General features: G+C 44.9%; 1 protein-coding gene across 1 annotated transcript in view; it reads left to right on the top strand.

Annotated features, from left to right (window-relative positions):
• The first annotated feature begins 145 nt into the window (after window positions 1–145).
• phlpp1 (PH domain and leucine rich repeat protein phosphatase 1) overlaps window positions 146–20,546 on the top strand; it is a 53,663-nt gene continuing 33,262 nt past the window's right edge. Inside the window, exon 1 of the mRNA XM_080033699.1 lies at window positions 146–2,098. Coding sequence (XP_079889825.1) covers window positions 409–2,098 — 1,690 coding nt within the window. The 5' untranslated portion in view covers window positions 146–408. The remainder of the gene's footprint in view (window positions 2,099–20,546) is intronic.

The raw sequence follows: 20,546 nt of genomic DNA, 5'->3' as shown, positions 1-20,546 counted from the left end.
ATGAATATATAGCTGTCAGGATTTGCGTAGGAGGTCGGCCGACGTTCATTTCATATTCCAGCGCTGTGTTTTGGTTTAAATGGGACGCACATTCACGTCTCCGCCCTGATCTGTCCCTGCGCGCACAGCCTCTTCCCAGCGTTTCGCATCGGTAAAAATGTTTTTTTTTCTCTCCCTCTCTCTCTCTCTCTCTCTCTTGGAGCAGCGGAGGGGAGACTCCGACGGGGGAAAGGAAGGCACGAAGTGAATGACTACTAGTGGAATAAGTCGACAACACCGCCCAGTTGGCGGACATTTACCACGGCGCACACGTATTATTCAGGCTTTTAAATGTAGTGCTTGGAGGTGCAACCAAGTGCGCACCGTTATTTATTTCGAGTGGGGGACTTTTCATTGGCACTAACCTAGATGGAAAGTGTGCAGCATGCTGTCGCTGAGGATGGCGCGTCGGATGGAGGTGCGACCAAGTTAATGAAGAAGCCCAGCGGACTGTCTGTCGCCCGGGGAACTCCGGCGGATGATGGCGGTGGTGGACATTTGGCACTAGCCTCCCGCGTAGAGGCAAAGAACGGGAATAGCCTTTCTCATTCTGCCTCTACCGCGGGATCTAGTGCGTCAAACCGAACCACCGTGGCGGCGTCTAATGGCCGGGGCTCACCCAGCAAGTCCGGCTCTATCCTGTTGAGACGGAGGCGCTTGAAGAGGAACCTCTCCGCCGCCGCTCCAGCCACCGCCGCCTCAGCTGTCACCGCCGCCAGCGGCGCCAAGATGAACTCGGCCCTGTCCTCCGCGTCTCTACACACCCGGAGCCTGGACCGAAAGACTCTGCTCAAACACCGGCAGAACATGCAGCTCCAGCCCGCAGACCGCGAGTGGGTGAGAGCGGACCTCCACCGGGGCTCCGTCCACATCCACCACGACCGACTGACCCCTTCATATCCCAGACCGGTCCTTTGCACTATGGACACCACGGCCGGCGAGGTGGCGCTCCGGCTGAGCAAACTGTGCAGTAAGTCGAGCTCCGTCATGCGCATTTTTTGTAAAGATAACCCCAAGACTGACCAAAATGGCAACTGCAATGTGAAGTATGAATACAATGGTAATAACAACCCGTGCAAGGTGATGAATGAAGACTCGAGTATAAAGTGCAGCAGCAACCACCACCACCTGACGCCCCTGGAATCTACAGAATTAATAAGGGGCCATCATCCGACTGACAGGCTGAGGCTGCTGCTCATGGAGAACGCAGACGAGAGGCAGAAGCAACAGGACGCCGATGGGAAACTTTTCACCCCCGAGTCGGAGTTGTCACGAGACAACATAGCCTGCTCGCTGTCGGACCTGAACTCTAACTCCAACATGGACACCCCCAATGACGACGACGACGACTCGGAGGAGCACAGGAACGGTGTGGACAGCTATGGATTAAACTCTGGCTCGGACGTGGAAAGCAGCAGTGCTTTCGACGACCTGAGCTCGGGGGCCCGGCTCAGCGAGCACAGGGACTCCCTCAGCGACGACATGGTCCTGGGCACCGAGGCGTCCATCCTTAGCCCCTCGTTTGACAGCGCCACGGAGGGCCACGACATGTACGGCAGCTCCTCAGACGAGTTGGAGCTGGACTGTCCTGCCTCGGAACCCATCTCCCAACGGCGTCACACCAACGGCATCGGTGTAGCTGTCACTGCCGGCTACAAGCAGTGCGACATAGAGCATTTAAACAACATGACAAACACTATGGGGCCAGATTCAAGCAGACTCAACCCACACAGTCTGGGCAGCCTGCCGACCAGCAGTAGTGCCGGCTCATTTTCCAGACCCTGTTCTACAGGTCATACACCTGACCCAGCGTGCGAGCAAGGTGGTGTCAAATCAGGGCTGACAGCAGCGGATCACAATGGAGATTCCTGTGATTCCAGCAGCAGCCCCACACTGTATGTTCAGCTGCATGGCGAGGCCGTCAGGAGGCTTAGCCCAGATGAGAGGCCTCTGCAGATCCAGAATGACTTTCTCTTTAAGCTTGGATTTAAAGACCCGTGGAGAGTTCAAGAGGAAGGGCTTAACACAGAGATTGGCTCCTTGTTACGTTTCTATGCAGGTGAGTTTGCTGCTGCTGTGTTCAGAAATGAACCCCCTCTCATTCATTCTCTGGTTGGTACTCTGGGTTTTTCTGTTCATTCTGGGACCTGTTGAGGGCCTTCTCTCTGTTGCACACTACGTAGTTGGAACTGCAGACCCTTGGTGTAACTGTTTGTAACAGGTCGTCAACCTGTATCACAGAAGGAAGCAGGTGCATTCATGCAGGTGCGCACTGTGACATTGAGCAAAAGCAACAACTTATTTTCCTATTTTTGCTGAGAAAGTATATCTTCATTGGATAGTAGTGCATGTGTTTCATTTGGACATTGATAAGTGTAGAATGAGCTCAGAGTCTTCATGTTTCAAATACCTGCTGAACAGAACCCACAGGACACACACACACACACACACACACACACACACACACACACACACACACACACACACACACACTCCTGATATTATAGTGAGTGCTGTCAGGCGCAAGGTGAGTGCAGCACCAGCAGACCTTTGCTGATAACTGCGGCAGCAATTTAGAAGAAGGTTATTATCCAAAGACTGTTAGCGTGTGCATGCTCGCCCAGCTGTTAAGGTTAAATAGTGTGTTGGCATGATTGGGTCAGAGTGAGGTTATGCTCCTAGGTTTGCCAGATCTATTTTGCCTCAGGGACTTCCTTTTTAAAATCCTCAGGTCTGCTTTTTTTTCTACTTCTTCTTCCGTCCTGAAACGTCCTTGTTGGACCGTAGCGCAGTACACTGTGCTCCCATGGACACGCATGACATGGGCACAAAGCCATCGCCACAACTTATGGTGCTCAGACATGGGGGCCCTTTCCGGCTTTTTGCCCCATTATCATCCTAATGAAAAGGCTGAATGCCTTTGTGGTTGGATGGAGAGTAGAGTAGGGGTGGGTTCGGGGTATTGGGCTGGGAGAGAGGATCATAAACCCTCTATCTGTGTGTGGAGCCAGTGAATTCTGGTCATTGAGATGCTGCGCACAGTGCCTGTCCCCATTTGCATCCAGCGCGGCTACTGTCACACTAACTAACTGCCTGCCAAGCTGGGTTAACGTGCTGCTCCAAAAAACTCAGGAAGCCCTCTTTTTTTCACTGTGCCACTGCTATGGCTGTGTCACTGCTGAAGGAAGAGAGGCGAGGGGAGGGAGAGGAGGAGGAGAAGGTGGGGGGGCTAGTGAGGGTAGTTGAGGAGAATCTATTTGTTGGGTCTGAAGTATGGACCAGAAGAGAGAGGCACTTTAACATTCACTAGCTTCCTGTCCAGAGAGGCTGTTGAACTGGAGGTCACTCGATAATACGGAGCTGAAAATGGCCACATGTGTGCCACACATGTGCTACGTGACACATTGTGCTCTTGGACACTGGCCTGCTGCTTGTTTGGGGTAGAATGATTTCATTTAGATAGCATCATATGGCAGGCAGGCAGGCTGTGTTCAGTGCTCATGATGTGGATGGACGTGCATGTAGTAGAGGGAAAACATTACAAAAGAATCCTATACACAAGCCTGTGCAGTGTCAGCTGAGTCCAACAAGCAGTAGCAACAGCAGCAGCCGTTAAATGCGGGCAAAAGTAGCCCTGCTGGTGGCCTTCAGAGGAGGGCCACGCCTCCACATGCCCATGTGAGACAGATTGACTGTGGTCACCTGAGCTCTCACCCCACCACCCCCTCAATCCCCTCCTCTTCCACTGCCAGTAACGCCACTCAACGCCCAGGGTGTAGTCTGAACAAAAGGCCTAATTCTCATTCAGCCCCATAGGGAAGGACACTGAAGAGCACTTTCGTACAAACACTCACACACTCACACAGGGACACATTCACTGTAGAGAGAGGCTTGCAGGCCCCTGATGCTCTTGTGACATGACTGGCGGGTGCTGCTGCTACGTCGTTTCCTTACACTATGGAAGCACGCAAGGAATGTACGCTGGCTCGTCTAGAATGTCAGGCTCGTCTGCTGAGGAGGAAGTGGAGCGGAGGGGGTTGGGACATGAGGGGGGGGGGGGGGGGGTATATCGTGCTGACACATGTTGAGCTGACTTTGAATGGTTGCTCTGGGCCAGATAGTGGAGATAGATAGGGGGCCAGCCAGTCTCAGCTGACTTGCTGGCTGACTCTCTTGGCCCTGCAGCTGCCACAACTGTAGAGCTCAGTCACACACTAAAGGGGCCTGTTTGTCTGCATGCCTGCCTGTGCAACACAGCAGAGTGGCCTTTGATACAGGAAGTCCAGTATCTCTAGACTCTAGTTTTTATCATTCAATTGATCAATGAGAGCGCTGTGCTGCATCTTTTTTTTTTACTGCTAGATATAACCCAGATTATGAGAAGGACATGAGCAGCCGGTAAACAGCGCAGTATCTTTTTTTAATAAGGGCGACAGATGAGGTACTCAGAGGCATGGTTGGGGGAGGGGGGGACTGAAGAACGATGGGTACAGACAGGGGCTGTTAAAGTCCTGGAGTTGCCAAGGTTGCATTTTTTAAGTCCAGATCCTTTGGACAATGCAGAGGTGGTTTGACTTCTAAAAGGAGTTCAGGTCAGGCTTTTGAGTGCACAGGCCAGATGAGAGAACTCACTTTGCCCCTCACAAACACACACACATACAAGCACTGACACACATGTACAGAAGGCTGCCGGCCTAGATCAAAGGGCCGCTGTCCTCTTTGGCAGGCTGACGAGTGATCCTTTCAGAGCTGCCCACACAGGAGCCTCTTGTAATGCCGAGGCAGCTTTATTAGAGTTTGACTAGAAGGGGGAGAGGGTATAAAAGAATAAAAAAGAAAAACATACTCAGACTCATAATCAATACTTTCACATTCTGTTGCTGAGGGGCCCACACATGCCACAGCTCCAACTAAAAGTACACCACCCCCCTTGAGAGACAGAGTTGGGTTTGACACATTTATTATTTTACTGTACGCTTGAGTCATTGCCATGGCAGGAGATCCTCAGCTCAGCAAGTAATGAAGCAGCTGCCCCCTGCTTGGAGTTAGAAGGCTCTGTTCCCTTACCCAGAGGTAATGTGTGTGTGTGTGTGTGTGTGTGTGTGTGTGTGTGTGTGTGTGTGTGTGTGTGTGTGTGTGTGTGTGTGTGTGTGTGTGTGTGTGTGTGTGTGTGTGTGTGTGTGTGTGTGTGTGTGTGTGTGTGTGTGTGTGTGTGTGTGTGTGTGTGTGTGTGTGTGTGTGTGTGTGTGTGTGTGTGTGTGTGTGTGTGTGTAAATGGCACACTGAACCCCTACACACACTGGCACAGGGTTTCCCTCGAGGCGGAGGACCCAGAGTTCTCTACCAAACCAAAGCAGTACACTGAATTATTTAGAGTCATTAGGCTACTCAGCTTTGCAAACAGTCTTCGGCATGTACACACTGCGTTTTGCAAGCTCTTTACTTACCCTGTTAAAGTTGAAGTGTTTCTTTAAAAAAAAAAAAGTAAAAAGCAGTTTTCTTGTCAAGCTAAAGTGGTATTTAGATTTAGCCTGCTTTAAGGGCAAGATGGCCTATGCAGTCCTAGAAACTAGTATCAAGATATTAACTCCATTCAGCTCCACGCAGGTCCATGGCTCAAGCTTCTGTGGAACTAACTAAGTCAAAGTCAGGGCATTTTTCAGGCAATTCCCATGTTGTTTTTCGGCTTGTGCCAGCAAGGTGAACTTGGCAGGAGGAACTGTTTGTACAGGACTATAAAACAGAGATATCTGATGCAGTTAATGGCTCTGCTATTCTACAAAACAAGGGCCGGATGTTGATGATGATGTGGATTAGTAAGATAATTCTTCTCAAAGTAAACATCATATTGTGCACATGTTTTATTGCATAGTTTTAATAGAACATATTTCTCTGCAACGGAACAACTTTTTGACTTCATGTTACCTGCCTCACCTATTGAAGTGCCTATTCACAAATAATACGTTTGTATCTTATCATATCTTAACTATTCTGCATTTTTAAATGAAAGATAGTCAAATTTTAGGAACCAAAACTTTTGGTTGATAAAGTTACGAGACTTGTACGGAAGGATATCCTTTGATTGTGCACTTATGTTATATTTATTGTTACGTTTTCCCTTTTCTGCTTACTTCTTTTAATGTTTTTCTGTAGTTTCTCTATTGTTTCCGCCTGCTCTTCCAACTTGATCTTTGGTCACATTTACAAAACCAACTCCTAGGACTAAAATGTCAAGATTGTCAAAGGACATTATAGAAATCTTAAACCACAACATGTGACTTGGATACATTTTTACTCAAATAAAAGTTTTTTTATCAACAAAAGAAGCAGAGAAATAAAAGCACTCAACTTGTAACCACATAAAGTAGTCTCAATAGAGGTAATGGAAGCAGCTTGACTCTTTGCTTGACGTACCATTGTACAGTATATTCCACTTAGACACAAACATGTTAACATTGTTTGAGAAGACGCTGTAAGTCCAATTACTCTAAAAGCATAGAATAATCTCAAAATTGGGGCTGCTGTATCTTTCCACTGTAACCCTTGGGCCCTCACTGTCTTGAGAAGGCAGTATAGCTAGCTGGTGACGTGATGACTTAAAGGACTCTGCAGGGTTTAAAGGCTTAATGAAGCTCCCAGCTTTCTCCCGCGGGGCCTGTGGCAGCTATTAAGGCAGAGGAGCGCTCACTCTTGTCTTGTCCTGTGCCATGTCGCATTCTCACACTCGCATCTCTAGGAAAACGTTTTTATTTTCATTTTTTTGAAGACTGAAGGAGAACAATATATAATGCCCAGATTTGGTCATTGTTTTGTTTTTGTTTTCAGGATCGGTCGACGTCGGGTTTTTCTGATAACAAAATGAGAATCCCTTGCGGCAGTTTTTTTTTATTTGAATACATTTTACCATTCAAATGATCTTTTAACCGGTCGCCAAAAAGGGATTCATGCATTGCAGTATTGAAGTGTTTGTTTCACTTAAATCTTTATATAACATGGCTTGATTATCCGCCGCAACTATACAGCATTTTGATGTATGCATACAATGCTGTAACACTCCCGGGAGTGGAGACTTTGGAGAAGTGTCATCATCCTTTCTCACATCAATGTCCCGGTGCCTGACAGCTAAATGGTCTTCCTAAATGGCCTATTGCTGAGTCATTATGTAATTGTGTAATCAGATTTCACACGTTCCAGAGCTCAAATCCAATACGCAATGTGTCGGTGTGCACCACTGAGGTTTTTTCTCGTGTTCGCTATAGTGTATGTGTGTGTGCCCGATGTTGGCTGTAAAAATCCAGCGATCAAAGAATAGAATAGAAGAAAGAATGTGTTTTTTGATGTCTCTTCACGTGCGAGCCCCATGTGTATGAAGTGTTCTAAAAACTAAATGTATCCATACAGCCTCGGTGGAGGATTCACACCACGTGTGTACGTCTACTGAGGCAGACACTTGAGGGGATGGGTGGTGGTGTCAGCTTGTAACAGTTAAATCCTGGGGGGAACTGCTTTCTGTCTAATATAGATCGCCTTGCCTGGCTGACATCCTCCCCGCCCTCCTCTGCTCTCGCGCCTCTCGTGATCGATCCCCCTCCCTCTCCTCTCCTCTCCTCTCTCACTATCTTTCCTGGCATCTCCTCCTTCCCTCACACCATCTGACACTTTCCATTTATCCTCCCATATCTCTTTATCTCTCCGTCCTCAGGCTTATTGCATTTTCACCGCAAAAATTACTGATCTAAAAAAAAAAATCTATTAATAAAAAGGCAAAAACTAAAAGCGCAGGTAAGTATTTCTACAGGTCTCTTTGTCACTGTCTTCACTGATTGAAAACAGAGTGCATGAGTTGGTTTACAAAGATGCTAAAGGTGGACGTATGCAATTGAAAATTCACATTGCTTCACTGCTAAATCCAGGCATCCAATGTCACTCGGCCTGCACGTTCTGAACTATAGGGAACTGGCGAAAGCAGGATAGGATAGGGCAGCCAGTGGTTTTTTCTCTAGCCTTATGGGAGAAGCCTGGCCTCTCAGCTGTCTGTCAGACTGACCCTGCCGAATGCTCTCCAGAAACCTTGGGGGGGGGGGGGTTAGAAGGTGTCATTCACAAGCAAGTCGGTGAAAGACGTTGTGCCTCTGGCGGGGTCATGCAGCAGGGTTGACCGTCCCTGGTGGAGTTCCATTCCCTGGCCTGACCACATGCATTGGGAGGGGGTAGAGAGAGGGGGGGGGGGGATTAGGGGCAGGCCAGCAGGGGCTCACTGTGTGCACAGCTTTGATCAGCAGCAGCGCAGCCTAATACCAGGCAACATCTGCAACTCTCAGCATTAAAGAGGCCCAAAAATTCCGATTAGGGAACACAGCGTGCCTGCTAGTGTAGTGTACTGGACAGAACTGTGTCAATTTCTGGATGGAAGGCTTTTTAAAACACCACCACAGACTCCAGTGGTGCTTACACTGATTTGTTTTACAAAGCCCGAGTCTCTCCAGAGATATTTAGTTTCCATTGTGAAATTCCAATTTCTCGGCTTTTCATTTTCTTTAACACACGTTTAGTAATTACAAAAGGGATCGGATCAGTCGGGTTTCGGAGCAGCTGTTTTTTTAACATACTATTTTATTGCTCTGGAGCTTATAGCTACAACTCGTAATACTTACATTACAACCATTCTCTATTGTTCACCTCGCCCAGTTTAACTGAAAAACATCATTAGGCTAAATGACAGATATTCAATTTTTAAGGAACCAAACCTGTATTAATATTGCGACTTAGAAGGGAATGTATCCTTTGAATGTGCTCTTAGTGTATTTATTGTGACTTTTTCAAGTTTCTTTAGATTTCCTCTTGTTTCGGCCTGCTCTTCCGACTTAATCTTTGGTCACATAGCAGACAACCCAAGGACTATCAGCGGAATTCAAACATGAAGTAAATAATGTGTCAGTATTATCAAAGGGCACAATTTAAAATACCACTTGAAATACCAGCACTAGTGGTGTTAACACCAATTTGTTTAAAGAGGACCTATGATGCTTTTTGACTTTTATGACCTATAAACGTTGTTATGATGATTCATAGTCATGCTTAACCATACTAAATTATCAAATAATGACTTACATGCATTTCGACGTATTCCCTGCTGACCGTCTGGGGTGTCTGTGCCAAGCACTAAACACTATTCTAGCCAGTCGAGAAGTCACGTGTTCAAAGCGGTCTACCCTTTGTAACTTCGTGACGTCGCATGTAACTTCGTGAAGTCACCACGCGGATGTTTCCATGTATGGTAATGCTGTCACTTCCCTGTTCGCGTCTGCCTCGCGCCCTTATAGGTCCATGCTCGCGCTTCCCGCCACTGAAAGTGTTCCGGAAGGAAGGTAACCAATCACAACGGAGTGGGGTTTGCAGGAGGGGGGGAGGCAGTGTAAAACAAGAAATTAAGACCAGAAACGTAGTATAATAGGTCCTCTTTAACACACATCTAGTGATAACAAAAGGATCGGATCAGTCAGGTTTATTTCGCTGTTTTATTTGAGATTTTGTGATAACAGCAACGCCCTCCTGCACTCCAGAAATAAAATAAAAAGTCAAAGTAGATAGTGTGCGGCTAATAATATTGAGTGAATGGATTTGAGAGCACAAACAAAATGTCCCCGACTCTTTTGTTTGTGTCATCTGGATGCAGCTAGATAAGGTGTGTTTGGGTGGAGCTGAACTTGTTTCTATGGACTCTGCTCTAATAGAAAAGGGGGCAGTGTTGTTGATATGAAATGACCTAGTTTAAAGTTCATCTCTCTCAAAAATGCTGAAGCACAAGAAAGATACTTCCTCATTGGCAAGTGTTGCTTTCAAGGGGGTGGCTTTGAAAGCGAACAGCAGGACCCAGCCGCGGCTCCATAGATGTTCAGGCGCAGCTATAGTGATATACCGCACGGGAACCACACTTTGATCCTTGAGCTGTATCCACTGCACATCCTCCAATTCAGATTCCTCGTTTTTATTATACCTTTTCAGAATTATCTTACACTGACCACCTGTGCACTATACTGCACAGTTTGGATTCTTTAAAAGTAATTAACTGCAAATATTAAATGTTTTCGTCTACAGCAGGCATTCTGCTAGCATACACAGTTAGTGACTAGCTAGCTAACATAGTGGGGCATTGTTGTTGTTGGCGAGTTGAAATGAGCAGGAATATTGAACTTACAATTTGTCAGGTGCAAGAAAATACAGCTCAAAGAAGTGAATGCTCCATATCTGCTGGATGCGTTTTAGAAAAAACCGGTATGCTAACCAGTTAGCCAAGTCAACCCTTAAAGGTTAATAGGTGGTGTTCACAGCTTGTTTTCACTGATTCCAAGGGACCACACAATCAGTTGTTGAAGGTTTGAAGTATCATTAACGTGAATGCACAGAAGAACATAGGCCCTTTCCAGAAATGTATTTCCATTACAGATGGGTTACAGATGTGTTAATGTCTAAGCAGCTTTAATTGTTGCAGAGCTAATTTGGATCATCTGTTATACTTTATCTTATAAAGAGATCGTGTGTTTATATACTCTATAAGCTGTTGGATAAATATAGACTATAGGGGAGTTAAACTAACTGCATGTATCTCTGTAAGTACAAGTGCCTCTAAATTGTTAATGTAAGTGCTTGAGCAAATGTACATTCCATTACACCACTGTGTATTGGAATGCATTGTATAGAAAGCTATTTCATATACTTCTCAAAAGATAAACAATTGTCCCCAAACAAAACACTGTATGCCTCGTAAACATAGCTTTTATTGCACGATCTATTTACATTGGACTGAATTAAATGACACAACTGTACATACATTATAGATTGGATGGTCTGTTAGGGGGGCTATTTCTGTGAAACCAAAAGTCTGGTTTTCGGTCAGGAGAGACCTGTGGAGACATCGCTGCATGTACAGCCAGACTCAATCATTAACGTGGCAATTTGCTGGTCTCGTGCTGTTAGCCGTGCTGTTTGATAATTACCCCGGACATGGGGGGGGGGGAAAAATAGTGGAGCTGTCACCTGCTGCAACCAGGAAGTTACCGCTCTCTCTCTCTCTCTCTCTCTCTCTCTCTCTCTCTCTCTCTCTCTCTCTCTCTCTCTCTCTCTCTCTCTCTCTCTTGCCATGTCCTTCTTCTTTGCATTTTATTATCGGTCTGTAGTTCCTGTTTCGCTTGTGTTGTCCTTCTCGTAAATACAGTCTTTTCTAACTCACTGGGTCCCATTCCCCCCTTTTGGTTAAAGACTTCCTCTCTTTGGTTCTTTTTTTCTCACTAGCTCACTCTCTCTCTGCCCTCCTGCCCCAGTAGCTCCCTCCCTCCTTTCTCTCTCTCTCTCTCTTTCTCTCCCTCTCTCTCTGTCAGTGCCACTGTGTTCACATGGCCCCCGCATGTGACATGAAGCTGAGCCAAAACACCCCGGATGCCCGCTTCAGCCCCTCCACCGTTCCAGACCTTGTTAAATTTTAAACAAAACAAAAGGAAGGGAACAGAGGGAGGGAGGGAGTGTAGAAGGAGAAGAAAGAGAAAAAGGGAACACGTGGGACCGGGGGAATGTGCAACAACATCAGAATCTCATTCATTCACTCGTCCCATCCGTGTGCATCATCGGGAGAGAGAGAGAGAGCGGCCCTTTAATTCTTGCTCTCTCTCTCTTTCACTCTCTCTCTCTCTCTCTCTCTCTCTCTCTCTCTCTCTCTCCTTGTTTGAAAGCCTCCCTCTCTCTCTCCCTCCGTTTCTCTCTGCTCTGAACTGGACTGATTGTAGCCTTAACCACAGATCTGGGGTCTGATTACTTTGCGGCCTGTCCTTCTGTGGGATTAAACTATAACCGCTGTCTTCCTTCTCTGCTGCCCTGAGGCAACTGCTGCCCCATCGGATGCATTTTTAATACTTTATGAAACAGGAGATTAGCTGGACTAAAAATAAAAATAACAGTCACTGTTTACCTTTTTATTATTGCTTGTAATGTGCTCCATCCTTGTTGGAAATATCTTTGTTACTCTCATCCCTTTTTTCCCCACTATCAAAGGAATGCCACAAGAGGTCATGCCCTTTTTAATATGAAATGAATATCCCAAAACCAGCTTTGATTCCTGCAACATCCCGGAGGGCGTCACTGCCTGATTTAGCCCAACTCAGAGAGTCCTTCTTATCGCCGTCTGATAATGAATGGCGTTAGAGGTTAAGTGCAAACATAAACAACGATGTGCCTATCTGTGTGTTAGTGTATATCATATACAGTACCCTCAGGGAAACCTGGAAACTAAGATTGGCTCGACTGCCTCTCATCGTGGATTAGCTGCAAATAATTCTAACCGACGATCCAAATGATGTCATTGCCACCACCACACTGCATCTATAATGGCAATTTTTTGGCGTCCTGCATATTCCATTTTGATGGGTGACTTAAATCAGCAGGGCCAAAAATGTTACAGTCGTCACAGGGTTGCTGCTTCCGCGTTATTTACAGTGATTAAATTGCTTTCAGCATGGGTGTGTTTTTTATATCAAATGGCACAAATAAGCCACTTTCATATCCCTGTTTGAGCAAAACAAGTTTGGACAGGAGAAGCTTTTTTAAGATTGCCCATAGTAGAAATTCCGTCCCACCAATCACACACACACACACGGTATTCTGGTATTCACGCTGTCTCTTGCTCGCTCCCTTGCTATTCTAGTACTGCATATATCAAACTGCTGCTGCCGCCTACTCAAATATGCTTTTCTCTACTAGGAATCTGTCTACCCGTTGATTGGTAGCACATGCTCAGACTGAGCATACACCGGACATAAAATCACATCTATTCACTGAGGGAAATCACAAGTCATCTTTTCAAAACACAAAGATTTTGATTCTATAACATAAATGTATACATCATGCATGCTAGGCCAGGGGTGTCCAAACTACGGCCCGCGGGCCAACTGCGGCCCGCGGCCCACTTTTTATTGGCCCGCGGCCGATTTTAAAGATATAATGTAATATGGCCCTTTGAAAAAAAAAAATAATATATATATTTTTTTTTTTTTTGCATTTCTTAGTTAACCCACTAGTGCAGGGGTGTCAAAACTGATTGATTGGCCCGTGGCACATTTTAAAAATATAATGTAATATGGTCCTTTTAATTTTTAAATAATTTAAATGCACTCATTATATTACAGAGAAATATGTCCCATAAAAGAAAAAGAGCACCAAGCCCATCCCAGAGGACCCTGCATAATATTTTATTTTAAATTAATATTATTATGGAAAATCCATGTGTCCTTCTCCAATAGCTTCTAATTCATCTGGCACAGTGTCTCCATTTTTTTCATACAAAATTCTTCAGCTTTAGCCTCTTAATTTCCCTCTCAAAGTGCACCAGATTCATGCATTTCACTTTAAAAACTTAAAAAAATCTCCCGGGGGGGCTAACCCCCGGACCCCCCTTGGAGAGGCGGGATCTCGGCTGGCTACTATTTTCACCCAGCTGGACATTGGACGCAAAGGCAGAAAACACTGGGTGTATCAATGGCATTTAACAAGAGGGGGAATGTATCTGTTTAATGTGCAAGTAAAGTGTTGCCGTGAAGAAGGATTACTATTTACGAAAACACTATGAAACTAAACATCAGAGCAGCTACATGTCCTGATAAATGTATTATTTTTGCAAAGTGGCCTGGCCCTTCGTAGATTTTTCTGTATGTGGCCCTCAGTGAAAAAAGTTTGGACACCCCTGTGCTAGGCCATGTGATAGCCTACCCGGTGAATAATGCACACTTAGGATGCTTCTGTAAGTGGCTCTCTAACTTAGTATCTATACATAATATGAATTATTTTTAGATTTCTGTCACTATGCATCACCTCGGTACCGATGTTTGAATTCCCCCTGGGTTTTGCCAAATAAGACTGTGGCTGTTAAATGCTCCATAATGCATATTTGACACGGTTCATAAATAAGGAAGTATAGGTGATTTGTGCTTTGCTAAAAATGGTCAAATGGCATAGTATCACATATTACCCAGTGTTGCCTGCAACACTAACAATCCTATTATTTTTGTTGCAGTTTTGCTCTTTTGTGACCTTTTTAAAAAGCCACTTTCTTATGGACACAGGCCTTCTTCAGTCTGAGATAGCCTCCATTAACGCTTCAATATTGAGGAGTCAGAAATAAGATCAAATTAGTGACACTCTGTATAATACATACACTCTAAATAGCTTAAATAAAGCCACTGTAGATTAGCGGTGCTGCATGAAATACAGAAAACACAGACTTGTCCAATGATTGATGCTGGTGGCTTTTGTTGGTTTGAGACAATATTGACCATGGCTATGATCTTGTTAAAAGGCCCATGAGGGTGACGGGGAGAGACAGTGACCAAGGGGTTGAGTGTGGGGAGTTCTTAAAAAATAAATGTACCCCGCTTTGCTTCTACCGGCGACAGGCATTATTAATGCATTGGTACAAATGAACAGGGAAACCTAGGGCGACAAACAGGCGGGAGTTCCTGCAGGCAAATTAATCACTGACATACAAGTCAACACACACACACGCACAAACATATATACCCATCTCCTTGTGTGCTTATGCGCGTGCACTCCATCACATCCAAATCTTTAACCTTTTTGCGCGACATCAAACCTTCACTGACTTAACCAATTAGCGTTCTCATCTCGCCTCTTTAGCCTCGGTATCAGAGGGAGGTGTTGTCAGCCGGCTCCTCTATCGCTTCTCTCCCTTCATCCCTCGCTCTCACATTTCAGCCTCCCCTGGTGCACTTCCCAGGGGGTGGGGGTTTGAATGCTAGGAGGGTAAGCCTAAACCTCTGTGTCTGGGAGAGTGGGTTATTGTACCGGTGCTTAAGACCAACAATACCTCACTCTCCCCTCTCTTTCCCGCTCTCTTTTAAGCCTCCCCCTCCCTCCCCCCCCCCTATACAGTATAACGGGGCTGCACTTTATCTGTATAGGCTGTATATATAGTGCTGCAGAGACGGTCTGCTGCTGCTGTATACAGGCCATTAGCAACTGCTAAGTGACAGAATGCGGAGGCTGAAGTGACACAGTGACACCGATGATGAGATACCGCGGCGCCCTAATTTATGAGATAATATGTGGTATCGGAGAAAGTTCTCAGACAATTTGGGTAAATCTTAAAAAAATATGTGCAGGGTTATAATCGTCTTTTTTTAATATCAGACAGATCTCTCTTCTAATCATTATTTTAATTTAATCTATAGACCACGTTCTTGCTATCACAGTCTGCCCTTGCTGCTCAAATTAGAGAAGGGCAGACGACTATTCTTATTGGTGATTAATCACTTTTTTTGATTAATCTTCTTATCATAAGGGATATAAAATGACAGATCACCTTGGTGAATCACCTTTTTCCCAGACCCAAGGTGATATCTTAATTTTTTTTTTGTTTTTGACGAAACTGAACCGAATTCAATTTACGATGATATCAAATTAAAATATGCCAATTTTACAGGTTGGAACCGGAATATGCATTGGTAGTTTTGCTTAAAGGGCCACTCATTTTTACAAAACAAGGTGAGTTCAAGTTGTGAAAGCAGTTATAGGAGGATATCTGTGCCACTGGAGCAATTTTTTAACAGATCGGACAATGGATCGCGAGTCTTTTTAGCAGAACCTTAAGAGTATTTTACCGCTCAGGTAACCAAATAAAACCTCTGAATCTTCGGAAACTGGTGCTATGAAGTTTAATTTATCATGCAGGGGAAAGTCTTAACACTTAAATTGCATTATGGGTAATGTAGGATGAAGCAATTTGTATCTCTGCCTTTCCTGCAACTTCCCCAACGTTATGGAATTTCAACACATAATCTCTGGTGTCCACCTTTAACAAATAACTGAATAGGAAAAAGTGTTCTCTTTCACTCTTCTGTCTCTCAAATCAATTAATCAATGTGTAAACACCAAAAGTGGAATTGCAATGATCCGTGAAAAAAGAATGAGGTTCATTTAAAAATCGAGTTCCCTATTGGGAATGTACGTACACGTTTCATACCTTATTTAAAAGCTCCTCCCAACAGACAGATAATCTATCACAATCTTGTCATACATTGTTTGTCGGCTTCTGGGATTTGCTCTGATTGCATCTCCCACTACGAGCAAACTGCATGGTCCCCCATGCCACTCTGTGCATGCATTGGCCCATGTGTGTGATCAGGCCTGATTATGTGTCCTCATGTGTTGGTGGTGAGAGAGTTGTTAGGACTGACGGGCGAAGTGGAGTGCTGCATCATTCATGAGTGTGTGTGTGTGTGCCACCCTGTGCCTGGACTGCAGTGACCCGTAGCTGTCAACAGTGTATCCTTGAGCGTGATGGCACAGGCTGTGCTAAGGACACACTGCTAAGGGACTGCTGGCATGCATAAAGGCCTGTGTGTGGGTGGGGCCTGTGCCAGTCGTTGGGCTAATATAGGGTGGAAAGCTATGATGAACACAGAGGAGGGGCATAATCAGACACTATAATGTTCATGTGCTACATTTTGTGTCCCTTTTATTTTGAAGTTCTCTTTTTTTTTTTTTTTTTTTTGCTTCCCTTCCTTTTTTGGGTCAGAGAGAATTATCAGCTAGAGAGAGAGAGAGAGAGAGAGAGAGCTACCAACCCCGAGCGTTTGTGTGCTGCCACCTAAGGACACTTAAGCCCGGTTGACCCTGTTCTGACATAGTATTTCAAAAGAAAGGCTGGGGCTGTGTAAGGGTGTGAAGAAAGAGAGGTCAGGTCGTGAGTAAGCCCGGATGGAGATGGGGGATTCCCTGGAAGGGGCCAAGCGCATAAAACTACTCATACTTGGTTGAGTCTGAACAGAAGAGCAAGTAGATGAGTTAGGAAAAGTGTGGCTGACAGCTGGAAATATATTGAAGCCTGGCTTTAAATACTGTAATACTTCTTCTTTGCCCTCTGAAACATTTAAAATATGCACACACGCACGCACTGTAGTTAAAACCTTTCTGATCATAACGTGTGTGTGTGTGTGTGTGTGTGTGTGTGTGTGTGTGTGTGTGTGTGTGTGTGTGTGTGTGTGTGTGTGTGTGTGTGTGTGTGTGTGTGTGTGTGTGTGTGTGTGTGTGTGTGTGTGTGTGTGTGTGTGTGTGTGTGTGTGTGTGTGTGTGTGTGTGTGTGTGTGTGTGTGTGTGTGTGTGTGTGTGTGTGTGAAGACAGAGCCACATTACATAACCCCGGCTCCCCTGCCAGTTTACTACCACACAACAGTAACTCAGCTCACACGTGTGCAGGCTTGCTTTAGTTTGTGTGTGAAAGGAAAGCGCAGCCTCCCATTTGATTCTCACGCATTCGTGACCTGCTGGTAATTCATTATTTTTTCCAACATGGAATAGCCGTCCCTCTTTCCACACTGATGCACAAGTTTATCATGCATTTTGCCTCCGATCTACGTGAAATCACATTACATAAATACTTGGAAGAGTGTGATGGAGAATGTGTCTGACCTTTTGCTTGCATGAATTCAGGGCGCTCTCTTGAAGCGAGTGGGAAAATCAAAGCCTTTCCTGGGCCTTGAACCTTAAGAAAAGGGGAAACGTATACGCAATTTCATCATTATAAATTAGCCTGACACTTTGTAATGGAAGTTATTGTCAGAAAACTTACTTGTTTCCTCTTTCTCTGTCAATAGACCTTAGATCTTCGGCGTCAGGCATTGAGAAATAAAGGAATCGGCCACATATATGACTTTGGGTTTGGCTTTGTTCTTTAAAAATAATTTTGGCATAATACATTTTTTTCAGTTTTCGCAATAATTTCTAGTTAACATTTGTGATTTGTCGGGGGGGAGAGGGGGAGAAGAAATGGCTAAAAAGTATTGTGTGACTGTGACAAGACATACACGTACAGGTTACACTCTTAACTATTCAAAACCACAGGGTCGCCAAAATGTATTTGGAAGAGAAATATAAGGTGAACAGTTAATACCATCATAGTTCACACACTGTGTTCTTGGATGATCTTTTTAACCCACGGTACTTGCTGTAGTAGTGCACACGCACAAAATGTGTACATTATCAACATGGAAGAAAAAAAGAAATGGTAAAAACTACAAGATCCAGGTTGTAATATACTATAAATATCCACATACTGTAAATATCCATCTAAGCATCATTTTATCCAATTTCTTATTTTGTAATTCTTTTTTTATTCACAGCTGACTGAGATTAGCTCAACCCCCCAACAGCTTTTATCCTCTGGTGATTGTTTCTGCCTGAGGTGACAGGCAGAATGGGCTCATGAGAGGAATTGGCTACAGGATATGCCTGTAACCATCTCCCTATCCGTCTGTTTAATCATGCATTTCTTTTTTATCCATTCAATATTTTTTTTTCTCTTTCCATCTTAGCTATCTCTGCTTCTCCTCATCCTGTATTCTCTTTCCTTTCCATCATACATGCGCCTATCTTTCTGTCCACCCCCTCTTACTTGCCATATTTCTTAGCTCCCAGTTTTCACCCTGGTATGAAAACCACCCATTTGGACCCTCGTTATTGTTTTTCTGCGCTTTTATTTATGTATTTTTATATTTAAGCTTTCCTATGGCATACTAAATAATTAATTTGGGAGCTCTGCGCATTTTCACAGCCTCCCGAATCATACTCGGATTCAAACCTGTGCCTTCAATTCATTGATGGCACACACACACACACACACACACACACACACACGTATTGTATGCATGGGGAAACACATACATTATTTGTCCAGCACAGGGACAACATTTGCGTTTGCGAGACTGAAAAATAGCCAGAGTTCTTTTGTGTGTGTGTTTCTATGTGTGTGTGCGTGTGTGTGAGTCTGAGCGAGCTGATCAGTGGGGCTCGTGTTTTCCAATGTAAGGTTTCGTAACACACACATTACATAACAGCAGCAGGAGTGGAGCTGGGAAGACGGGGGGAGCGGAGAGAGAGAGAGCGAGGGAGCACACGTCTATGTACGTCAGCGTCAGACCACTTCCACTGACGAGAGGGAATCACTGGGGAAAATCTTTCTTTACTCACACGGATTGCCGACACCTGCGATTCGGAAAAACATTCAACCACATCTCAATTCTCCCTCTCTCTCTATGCGCACGCAGCATCCTGGTCTATTTTTAGTGGATATTGATTGAATAGCATGATGAAGCATGTGCACAACACATTGGGCCGGTGTGATGGACGGCACAGCTGATGGGAAAACGCTGCTATTTCTTTCAGTTGCACAACTCGTTTATTTGAAAAATTCATAGCAGCACAATGCGATTTATCAACCTCTTATGGGGCCTAGCTCTCTACACTGTGGGCGCATGAGTTTGGATTGCATATATTTACACATCGTTTGCATCTGCATCTGTTTGGGCTTCTTCTGCCCATGAACACATTTGCATCAGGTTTAATGTAACCTGATATGTGAAGATACTGAAGTGGACTGCGTGTAGCTTCCTGCTGTGCACGGAGTCATGATGTTGTAAAATAAAAAATGCAGTGGAGCGACTGAGTGCGCAAGTGGGTCAAATTCTACAATATATAAAAAAAAAGAAAGAAGATAATTCAGCATTACAGAGCACACTACAAATCCTGCTTCATGTCATCCCCCCCCCCCCCCTCCTCCCTGACATAATGCATCCCCACACTGCCTCTACAGGCCTGTGGGTAGTATTACATTGACCTGATAGCTGGAGTTGTAGCTACAATGCCTTTTAATAGCAGAGAGCTGTTTAGTCCCCGGCTTCTCCCCAGGGGCAAAGGGTAATAATGGTTTGATGAGGAAGATATTGCAGGCTGTGACCTCATTCGGATTCAAGATGTGTTTCACTGGACTGAGAGAGGAGGTCTTATATAGTGTTGTGTGTGTGTGTGTGTGTGTGTGTGTGTGTGTGTGTGTGTGTGTGTGTGTGTGTGTGTGTGTCTTTCAGTCTGATAGTTGTCCTTCTAGGTGAAATGCTTAAGAGAAATGAGAATTTGAGCGGCATCCATCTTTCTACTAATTATCCACCTCACCTTCTCTCCGAGGGATGAAGGGAGGTGTCATGGACATGCGTAGTTCGTGGAGGGAGAAGTAAGAGACATCACCTTTAACTGAGCTGTTGAAAGCCGAAGGATGTTCGGTGTGTCTGGCTACAGATAGTGGCACAAAGCAGTGTCCCTCAGCTTTTCCTAGAGGGATTGGAGGGGCGCACTCCTCAGCACTCTCTTGAGAACAAAAAAAAAGAACGCACTACACAGCAGCCTGCCTATCACCCTATCCTGAATTATTGGGCCATATTGTTTAAATGCATTCATTACAGAATATTACAGTTCTGTATTGTAACACTTTATTTTAAATATCACACACATTTACAAATGTGGCTTAACCCATCTGAAATGCCTACCAATTGAAACATGTTTAATTGATTTATTAATTAAAGAGATAATGAAAGCAAGCTGCATCATGGGAGATAAGATAAGTGCTCTTCTGGCTAGACTAGAGAAGTGCTTGTGGCGCCGTCCAAACACTGCAT

This window comes from Ammodytes marinus, assembly GCF_949987685.1.
Source record: "Ammodytes marinus genome assembly, chromosome: 9".
Lineage (NCBI taxonomy): Eukaryota > Metazoa > Chordata > Actinopteri > Uranoscopiformes > Ammodytidae > Ammodytes > Ammodytes marinus.
The sequence above is the reverse complement of the archived record's forward strand: the minus strand, read 5'-3'. Positions and strand labels throughout refer to the sequence as shown.